This window comes from Peromyscus maniculatus, chromosome 1, assembly GCF_049852395.1.
Source record: "Peromyscus maniculatus bairdii isolate BWxNUB_F1_BW_parent chromosome 1, HU_Pman_BW_mat_3.1, whole genome shotgun sequence".
Taxonomy (NCBI): domain Eukaryota; kingdom Metazoa; phylum Chordata; class Mammalia; order Rodentia; family Cricetidae; genus Peromyscus; species Peromyscus maniculatus.
In genome coordinates, this window is record NC_134852.1 from 27,861,006 (window position 1) to 27,871,951 (window position 10,946).

Consider the following 10,946-nt stretch of genomic DNA (forward strand, 5'->3'; position numbering starts at 1 on the left):
GCTTCTGCTTCCTTAGTGCTGGAACTAAACACATTCACCACCATGCCCAGCTTTCCCCTGTCCTTTTAGTCTCAAGAGAAATATCCCAGTTCTCTCCTCCAAAATTTCCTGAGCACAAGGCTTCTCTGAGAATGCCCTTCCTCTGGATTCATACCACTTCTAACTTTAGTCCAGGGTTTCCCAGGACAAATCTTGAACCACGTCTAGACCCATCTTACAGTAGAAGGGAATAGGAGTCCTGAAGAGCACAGGGATTGTGATGACAGGCCCTGTATCCTACCTGTACCTAACTTATCAGGGAAGTTCACTTTTGGCTTCTTGACCATGCTTGTTGTATCTCTTGACATAACATTACAGTTGTCCTAGTGATCTCCAGGGGGCAATAGCAGGGCATATGCTCAATGCTCTGAAATTGTTCCCCTGACCCATCATCTAGCAGACTGCTTTCAGTCTCTGTCCCTGCTAACCTTGAACTCCCTCCCTAGACCCTGCTCTGACCTACTTTATCCTTCCTTTGTCTAAGAACATCTTTCTGCATGGGGACTTTGAATGTGTCCTTCCTGCTGGCATCTTTCATAGGGGAAGACAAGAAAGATTACCAGTAGGTAATCATTCAGGAAAGGGCAAAGGTGACCTAGGAAGATCAGTGAGGACGTAAGCACACCCAACACATAATGCTTGAATATTGCCTTGAAGTCATCCATAGGAAGAGGGAACCCATAGTCCTTTCAAGGACACACAGGTCACCTCTTCTCCAGCACATGATACTCCTCATACAACTGTTCCTGGGGCTCTGTCCTGGATCATTAATTTGACTTGGGACATTAGTGATAAAGGATTGATCTTCATCCCTAGTCATCACTCAGTTAATCTCTTCCCAGCCCTCAGAGACATTTCTGTCAACTTCCTGCAGGTTTTACGTAAATATCACCTTCTAAGAGCATTGAGAGCACAGGGTAGACTTGGTATTCAGCTGGATCTCTGTGTCACAAGGTCACATACACATGATGGAGGCTTCCTCTTTGGTGCTGACAGTCCCAAGGCAAGGACACAGCAGATGTCAGGGCTGGGATGAGCTGTTGTTCTCTAAGGGCATGGGGATGCTTATCAGCCTTGTTGCTCAATGAGTTGCTTGGAGGAGAAACATAAAGGCAAGTTGAGAGGATGCAGGACAGCACTGAGAGTGGAAGAGATAGAACAGTGCCTTGGACTCAAGTCACATCACTCATAACCCATTGGATTCTGGGAAGTGCTCCTGTCTCAGAAAAATCATAGCCCATAAGGAGGAAGAACAGCAGAGCCTGAGGTCTGTGTTCGAGGTGAGAGGCTCTTCTTCTCAGATGGAAGGACAGCAAGTGAGAGCATTGATGGGGGAATCCTCTGTGCTTCTCTGGAAGGGGTGTACCCCCTGGCAGGGGCTTTGGCTCACAGGTCAGTATACCAACTGTGTGGGGGAGGGGAATTTGGAAGCAGGCTGGAGTATCCTAAAAAGTCAGGATCCTGAGAAGAGACTCAAGGTTTCTGTTTGCAGTCACGGGGCAGAAGGTAAAGTGAGGGACAGATGTTCAGCAGCCTGAAGCTCTCAGAGGACAGCAGGTGACGATGGTAAGGGAGAAGGCTCAAACACTCCGTGTTCACAGTGAGTTACATTGGCTGCAATGTTCTGAAGACAGCTGTTCCCAAACATGGCAGTGTGATCCTCCAAATAGAAATCAAACAGGGGAGGGTTAGTGAGATGCCTCAGTGTGTGAAGATATGACAACCTGAAAACAAACCCTCAGCTCCCACACAGTAGATAGAGAACAGACTCCTGCAGGGTCTACTATGCCCTCCACATAGGTCCTGTGCCATGATCACGCTCATGCACACCCTGACAGATGTGCCCCCACACATATTTGTAAAAAACATCTTTATATGTGCAAAAGGAGACACCAGCCTTCACAAATATACACATGTACTTATGTAAGTAAATCCAAAATCATTTATTTCACATTTGAATATAATTATTGTCATAAGCTCCAAACCTAGGAACTATGAAGATAAATCCACGGAGTCACATTCCTTCTCCCTTCCTTTCTTTTTTTCCTTTATCCACTTGTGTCTGAGTCTTTTTCAGGAAATGAACCTTCCAAAAAATTCAGACTCATTACAATTCCCTGATTCTGGATGGGAGGTGGTGGCTCAGGCCTTTAATCCTAGCACTTGGGAGGCAGAGGCAGTTGAACTCAGTGAGCTCTAGGCCAGCCTGGTCTACAGAGCAAGTTCCAGGACAGCCGAAGCTACACAGAGAAACCCTCCCTCAAAAACCCAAAACCAAAACCAAAGCAAAAAACAAACACACAAACAAAAATCTCTGAATCTAGTGGATTTGATGTTGGTATATCTAAAAGGTGAGGCCAAGTGTTGACTAGAATTACAAAGAGAACAGAGGAAAAGTCAGAAAGTGAAGACTTTCCAGAGGAGGAGTTCAGAGAGACATTGTTTCTCACACTAATTACTCTCTGTAAGAAAGGATATGGGACACTGAGGGGGAAACCAGGCAGATACCAGAGCAGTGAATTCCTAAGAGAGTTACTGACACACTCAGACACTGTGAGTCAATGGAAGTCTTGATGCTCATGCCTGCAAAGGAGGGTCAACACTCCCTACTCACACACCAAAGCTGTGTGATGATCACACCTGTTTAATGTTGGTGATTTTTTCTCAATTCCCTTCTAGCCTCCCTCTTAACCTCCTGGCACCTGTCCACCATGGCCCATGTGACTATTGAGTCACTTCCACTCCAAGTGGCTGAAGGAGAAAACGTCCTTTTCCTTGTCCATGATCTGCCAAAGAATCTTACAACCTTTGCCTGGTTTAAAGGGCTAACAAATATGACACAAAGAATTGCAATGTATACAATGGACAATACTGTAAGTGGGCCAGGACATGTGCACAGTGATAGAGAGACAATATATCATAATGGATCCCTGTTAATCGAAAATGTCACCCAGAAGGACACAGGAATCTATACCCTACGAACCTATAATAGACATGGAAAAACTGTATCAACAACATCCACGTACTTTCACGTGTCTGGTAAGTAATGAATTGTAAACTCTGTGAGCTGGGTGAGGTTCATTTCACTGGACACATGCAGGAGGGAAGTCTGGGCCTACATTCTCTATGGCCTGTGTTGGGGTTTGAGCATTTAGTGGAAGAAATATATGATACAGAATAATGGCAATAGATCCACATTCTTCATTGACTTCACCCTGCATATAGGTGGATGCATGGTAAGTAATACAGCCAAGATTATCAGCTTCTGCCTAGACTCTGGGTGTTCTTACCAGGAATGTTTCCTTGAGAAAAACATCAAGGGAATCAACATTGTGCCTGGTTGAGGAAAACATGGGATCCTCACAGAGATGTGAGCACCAAGACACCTTGTCTCCAGATCTCTGTCCCAGACTCAACTATAGGTGTCCATGAGAAACATTTTATAAGTGTTGCATTTTGACTCCCTGAAGGCAGAGAATAGTGCTCCTAAGTAGTCCATGTCTTGTGATGTGTGGAACTAGGCAGTGTGCTGTTATGAGGGCCTTGGTTGAGCTATGTCCCTTGGCCATATTCTTCAGGGAATCAGCAGGGGAGCATAGCTCAACAGATGTCCAGGTCATTAACTACCTATTTTGTTAGGCATATGAGATTTCACATGAAGCTTATTGTCCCCAAGGAGAGGGACTGAGAACACAGTTTCTCCTGACAAGTGCTTGTCCTCTGGGTCCAGCTTGGGGAATTCTCTTCTGCAGACAAGTGGCTACAGGCTGTGCTGATCTGACAGGTTCTCAGACAGGAATTGTAATTTCTCTGTTGAACACCAGGGATGTCATCATGACAAACAATGAACTGACAGAGAAGTATTTTCCTGAATCAGGAACTTATCTAGTAGCCTGGTTCCATCCATTTTTATAGACTTGGAAATGATAGTAACAGCATTCTCATACCTACAATTTGCTTAATGTGTCTGCTACACTGCTAGGAGATCATGTTCTGTTTCCCACATGTTATGCATTTCCTTTGTGAAATACACAATATCCAAGGGAAATCAACTAGATAGAGGTCTAAGGCATATCAGAAAGATCATGGAGCAAATGTGCAGACTGATTGCATAGCTCAGCAAATAGAAGAAGTGGGAGCACGATCTTAAAAATCCTTCACAGGATGAAGGAGCTCACAGCCCTTTCCCAAAAATCAGGTCACTTCCTCTCACACCCAAGATGTGACTCCTGACACATCTTGGACCTTTGACCTAGGTCAGAACCCAGTCTGATGGAGGCTCCAATGAGAGCAGTTTTGTTCTTTTTCCCCACACATCACTCTCCTGGTCCCTCTGGAGCCTCAAAGTCAGTTTTGTCACCTTAATGCTGAGAGCAAATTCCCTGTTTGCAGAGCATTGAAAACTCAGGGCAGACTGGGTGTCCAGCTGGGTTTCTTTGTCACATGATTGTGCAGTTCTACCCTGTTTTGCTGTTTACAGACCTAGGCCAGGACACAAAAGAGTGCAGTCCCTGAGTCAGCCACTATTGTCTCATGTCACAGGGATGATCATTACCCTTGACTCTCTCTGTGTTCTAGTGGACAGAAACATAGAGAATGAGGAACATGGGGCAGCACTGAAACTGGAGGGAAAGAGCAGTGTTTTGAACACAGACCCACCCCCAGCCCATCAGACTCTGGGAGGTTCTCCTTCCTGGGAAGAAGCTCATCTCAGGTGGGGGAAGGACAGCAGAGCTTGGGAGCTATGATGGAGCTGAAGTTCCTCAGAGGGATGACAGATCAGCCTACTGAGACAATGGAGGCCCTTTTGTACTCCTTTGCAAAGGGTGCACCACATCTCAGGGGCCCCTGCCTACAGATGAGGAGACAAGGAAGTGACAGTTTGTTAGAGGACAGGACTAATATACTGTATGGAGCCTCCTGAGTGGTACGAGGACAAGAGTATTGTCTCAGTGTTTGTAGGGTAGAAAATATAGTATGGGAGAGAGGCTCAGCTTTAGGATGCTCTCACTGAAAACTAAACAGTAAGCATAGGGAAGACACTGTTCTTACATAAAATTAGTCAGCATGACCACAATATTCTGAAGATTAATGCTCTCAGTTTGATGGCCCCCCAAATTAAGCTGGTGTGGATCACTGATATGATTCAATGAATATAGGCATTTGCTTTGTTGTGTGTCTAGCTGAGTCCAATGAATGGAATTCCTCTGACCTGCACTTAAATACTGTGTCCTGAACCCACACATACACACACACACTACTCACAAACAACTATAATATGTAAACAAGGGTAAAAAAATCAAAGCAAATAGAATGATTCAATACTGTATCCCTAAACCTATGAGTGTCTTACATAAGTCCATGGGCATACAGGGTTCTGGGATATTATTCATGTATCTGAAAAAAATAAGCATTATTTAAAAAAATACAAGAAAACTTATGGTTCTTATGATATCCCAGTTTGAGTGGACTTGAAGTATAGAAAGCTAGATAGTGATTCAGGTGTTGGCTGCAACTCCAAGAGGAGCAGAAAAACAGCAAAATCAGAGAGTGAAGACACAGGGTCTGTAGGGGAAGAGGTCAGGCAGGCATCACCCCAATACCAATCCAGTGTAAATGTGATTAGGGATCTGATGGCAGTAAGTCAGAGCCATGTTGACAACTGAAGAAATAGAGCTCTGTAGTGGAAATGACAAGTGTGGGGACACTGAGAACATGAAAGTCATGTGCAGACCTCTACCAAGTAGCGTAGGGCAATATTCACCCACAAAACCTCAGCTTCACAATGTACACAGCTGCTCAGGACACGGGGCCTCAGCTTAGTCAAATACAAAATTCTGAATTTAAATGGATCTCTCTCTTCCCTTCTAGCCTTCCTATGGAAGTGTGGGCGCCTTGCTGCCTCTTCCCAGCCCACTATTGAATCAATGCCACCCAAGGTTGCTGAAGGGAGAAGTGTTCTTCTACTCGTTCGCAATCCCCCAGAGAATATTGTAGACTTTTCCTGGTACAAAGGAATGGTTGGAGTCAAGAACCTTTTGGCTATCCGACATATACGAGGCAGGAAACCAACTCTGTGGGGACCTGCATACAGTGGCAGGGAGACACTGTACAGTGATGGATCCCTGCTTATTCACAGTGTCACTCAGAACGACCGTGGACTGTACACTCTACGAATTCTGAGAACAGACATGGGAAATGAAGAAGCACGAATGCAACTCCAGGTGGACAGTAAGTGACTCTCTGTGACTGTTCAGCTCTGGGTGGTGCTTAGACACATAGGGCTGTCATAGCTGCCCTGTTCTCCCTTACCTCTGCCCAGTGTACACATGGGGAGGTTTGAGCACTTAGTGCAGAACACACTGGTAGAGACAAAAGACCATAGAGCATCTTCTATCTTCTGACTCCACCTGCATCATGGAAGACCTTGATGGAAAGTAACTCAGCCTAAGATGTCAGAGTCAGCCCAGGCTCTTGGGGCTCTAGACCAGGGAGACCTGAATCCTGTCATCTTTTCAAGGCTGTACTAAAGTGACCCAGGGGAGCATATTTTTCTAGTGTTCTGCTCTAACAAACCTGATAGGGAACAATGGTTTCAAAACATCCATGTCAAACTTGGGTATTTATTAGCTCCAAATTGAGTGTCATAAATAATTCCAGGAACTGGTACAGAGACCATGGAGCAGTGCTTCCTATTGGTTGCTTTTCATGCTTCCTCAACCAGCTCTCTTACATCACCTAGGACTCCTGGCCCAGGGCTTGAACTGCATACATTTGTCTCAATTCTTTTGCATCAATGCCCACTTTAAAAAAATATACTATACTTTTGTCCACAGGCCAGTTTGGTGGTAGTGTTTTCAACTCAGACCTTGTCTAGCAAAATGACTGTAGTTTGTTTGAAGTTGACATAAAAGCAGCCAGCCTAGTACCCAAGCCTTTTGAAGACCCAAGACTGCCTTGAAGATGAGACTGCTCCCAGCCCTACACAGCCCCAGACCTAAGGGGTACTTGACAGAGCAGCAAGTGCATCTATTAGGTGGGGTCAGGGATTGAGTGTTGACTCAAAGGAAAATGAAGAATAAAAACCTAGAAAGTGGAAGTCCCAGGCTTGTTGAGTTCAGGGAAGGCATCATCTCAAACCCCAGTGTGCATGAGTATGTGCAGTGTCTGACTGATGGCAGTGAGGGAGCAGCCATGTAGAAATGCAAGGGGACAATTCCATGCATTGGACATGACACTTTCAGGGGCACTGTTGGGAAGGAGGAGGTCATGTTTCTGCCCTTCAGTAAGTGGGGTACACACACACACACACACACACACACACACACACACACACACACACCTGCACCTCTAGGCTGAGTGCTGAATCCATCTTCTCAGGATGGAGGTCACCATCTTTTCATCAAGCACAGTGATCCCCATTGTGATGACTTTTTTCTCTTCCCTCACAGCTTCCCTTTCTGTGTTCTGTAATGCTCTCACTTCTTCTCAACTCATCATCCAACCAGAGCCTCGATATGCTGCTGAAGGTGAAGGTGTACTTCTCCAAGTCCATAATCTTCCAGAAGATCTGAAAGCATTTTTCTGGTACAAATCAAAGAATAGGAACCCAGACCTTAAAATTGTAGAATATGTCGAAATCATTGATTCCATCTCCTGGGGGCCTGCCCACAGAAGAGGATGGATATTGTACAATAATGGTTCCCTGATGCTCCAGGATGTCACTGAAAAAGATGCAGGAATATACACACTAGAAATTTTAACCAATGATTTCAATTATAAAAAAATACATGTGGAATTTTACGTACAGAGTAAGTGATTTTCTATGGTCTCCAACTGCTAGACATGGCTTATTCTACTTCATATACTAAACTTTCAGGATTGAGCTGTGCCTGCTCTCACCCACAGTTCATTGCGTTCCCCACTAGGGTTTGGGTCCCAAGTACAGGACACATATAGTTAGATGAATTAGAATAGATCTGAACCCCTCACATGTTGTTACCTCCAAAGAAGTGGACCTGTGCTGGGTAAAAGCCCCAGGATGTCAGCTGCAGCCCAGACCCTTGGAGCTCTCATCATGCACATGGCCCCAGAAAGACTTTTTGGGAGTCAGGCAGGCCCTGACTGATGAAGCCATAGGGTCCTCACAGAGAACACCAGAAAGCCCTGACTTCAAAACTTTTCTCATGACTGGACACAAGGTGACATTGGGCAGCTTTTTCTAATTGTTACTACAGATATCCTGTGAGAGCTTTCAGGGAACAAGGCTTTACTGACTGTCCAAGTCATGGGACTGACTATCCCACAGAGTATAGAACCAGCTGTGTACTGCCATGACAGCTGCAATTAAGTAGGTCACCTGTGCCTCTCCTCCTCCTGAGTCTCAGTGGACAAGTGTTTGCGGCATTAGCCTATTGTTCTGAGACTTCACAAGAAGGTCAAAGCACCAAGGAAAGAAACAGAGGAGGCAGATACTCCAGATTCCTCCTTCATCTCAGTGTCCAGGCAAGGAAATTCTCTTCTGCAGGTCAATAGTAGTAGATGTTGCTGATGTGAGCAGCTCCCCATCCCAAGTTCACACCATTGCTCATAACTAAGCTTAATTCATGGACACAGAATGATAGTGGACTGTGTGTCCTATTACATGGAAAGTGAGACAAGAAAAAGTGCCTGAATCAGGGTCACACAGTCCTTGGCTGGTAGATCCAAAGCATAAGATATGTTTATAGCTACAGTTCCTAATTCTGCCCCTTGAAAGCTTTACAAAGTATAAACTAATGAGGGCCTGGTTGAACTCTCTAAATTGCTGTCATTTGGTACTCTCCTCTGTTTCTTCACAGAGCATGTGACACAGCCCTTTGTGAGAATCACTGATACCACAGTTACAGGAGGCACATCTGTGACATTAACCTGCATTTCACGTGACACTGACATTTCTATCCGTTGGATCTTCAATAAAAAGAATCTGCAGCTCACAGAGAGGATGACTCTGTCCCCAACAAAGTGCGGACTCAGAATAGATCCTGTCAGGAATGAGGATGCTGGAGAGTATCAGTGTGAGGTTTCCAACCAATTCAGTTTGGAGACCAGTCTCCCAGTCTCCTGGCCATGATGAGTGAGTGACCTCTCCTCTCATCCCACAGAAGAATGCTGTCATTTCTTTATCCATGGGGTATAACATGGAGAAAAGTTATGTGGTAAAAATGATTTGTTATTACTCAGGTACAGCCAGAATGGTGACTCATGCCTATAATCCTGGGATAGATGTGTGTACAAGGGAGGGCTGTGATTTAAAGGGAGGTTGTCTTAAAAGAAAAATAAGCCGGGCGGTGGTGGCGCATGCCTTTAATCCCAGCACTCGGGAGGCAGAGGCAGGCGGATCTTTGTGAGTTCGAGGCCAGCCTGGGCTACCAAGTGAGTTCCAGGAAAGGCGCAAAGCTACACAGAGAAACCCTGTCTCGAAAAACCAAAAAAAAAAAAAAAAAAAAAAAAAAAGAAAAATAAAGACATCAATATGGTAAACAAAAATTCGAAGATCTTAAGAGCTTAGTTTGTGGTTCTAATATAAAGCAAACCCTCATATTTATGGAAACTCATTTCAATAGCCCTCAAAGTTTTGGATACTCTGAGTCTGCTGTGAAAATGATACATTGTTTGCTTAGAGAAAAACATCCTCTCATATACTTAAATACATTCCCTGTTTAACGAACTCACCTAGGCCCAATGTTACCCGTACACCAGTCATCCATGTGAAGTGAGGAAAAGTAACAGGACAAAGGTCTGTCCACGTTTCACTGTGGACATAGCTGGTTTCTAAAAGGCCATAATTCACAGTGTGTTTGATACACAGATGTAAAATCCTTCATGCAAGGGCAGATCATACTGTTTCCATCCTGAGAGTGGCATTCACAGTGGGACCTTACATATGAGTGTGTTTCCTGTTAATATGTATTTCTTTCCTTTCTTAATTCCCCTCTCATTTATAACATCCTGACCAAAGTTTCCCCTCCCTCCACTCCTCCATAAACCCCACTTCCCCTCTACCTCACGTCCACTCTTCTGTTTCTCTTCAAAAAATAGCAGGTCTCTCATGGATATTTATAGAACGTGGCATAACAAGTAATAATAGACTTACTATAATCCTTCATATCAGAGCTGGAAGAGGCAACCCAGTAGGAATAAAAGTGTCCAAAGTGCAGGCAACAAAGTCAGAGATGTCCCCACTTCCACTCTTAGGAGTTCCACAAGAATGCCCATCTACATCATTATAAATTACATGCTCTGGCCCAAGGAAAAGCCCATTCAGGGTCTGTGATTATCATTTCAGTTTCTGTGATCCTCTCTAAGCCTTGCTTAATTGTTTGTGTTCTGTTTTCATAGTGTCCTTGATCCCTCTTGTTCCCACCATCCTTCCTTCTCATATTCTGTGGTGTTCCCCTGGCACTGCCAAGTGTTTGGCTGTGGGTCTTTGTATCAGTTACCATATTCTGTAGGATGATGCCTCTTTGATGACTATTAAGCTGGACACTGATCTACTAATATAGCAAAATATTTTTAGTAGTCATTCCATTGAAATGTTTTTCCAGTCATGTTTTGATCTATTCTGAATTTCTGGGCTGTCCCACCTCTGGTTCCTGGCCATCCAGGCAGTGTCAGGCCTGGGCTTCCTCTCATGGCATGGGCTTTAATTTGGTGCAGTCATTGGTTGGCCACTCTCACAAGTTCTGATTCACCATTACACCAGTACACCAGTTTTTCAGGAAGGACAGATTGTAGGTCGAATGTTTTGTGTCTTGATTCGTGTCTCAGTCCCACTGCTAGAAGTCTTCTGTGGTTATAGAAGATGGCTGGTTCAGGCTACCTTCCCTCAATACTAGGAGTCTTTACTAGGGTCACTCTTATAGATT

General features: G+C 44.6%; 1 protein-coding gene across 1 annotated transcript; it reads left to right on the forward strand.

Moving 5' to 3' along the window:
• Positions 1–1,167: 1,167 nt before the first annotated feature.
• On the forward strand, positions 1,168–9,567 carry LOC102924406 (pregnancy-specific glycoprotein 22-like). The gene is made up of 5 exons (XM_006975279.2): positions 1,168–1,431; positions 2,719–3,078; positions 5,911–6,270; positions 7,491–7,850; positions 8,880–9,567. Exons 1-5 carry the CDS (start codon positions 1,341–1,343, stop codon positions 9,149–9,151), a joined length of 1,443 nt encoding a protein of 480 aa, XP_006975341.2. The 5' UTR covers positions 1,168–1,340; the 3' UTR covers positions 9,152–9,567.
• Positions 9,568–10,946: the final 1,379 nt, after the last annotated feature.

Coding starts and splice junctions, on each gene's coding strand:
- LOC102924406 (XM_006975279.2), top strand. CDS start 1,341: ATGGAAGGACAGCAAGTGAGAGCATTGATGGGGGAATCCTCTGTGCTT. Junction 3,079..5,910: donor CACGTACTTTCACGTGTCTG/GTAAGTAATGAA, acceptor CTTCCCTTCTAG/CCTTCCTATGGAAGTGTGGG. Junction 6,271..7,490: donor AATGCAACTCCAGGTGGACA/GTAAGTGACTCT, acceptor CTTCCCTCACAG/CTTCCCTTTCTGTGTTCTGT.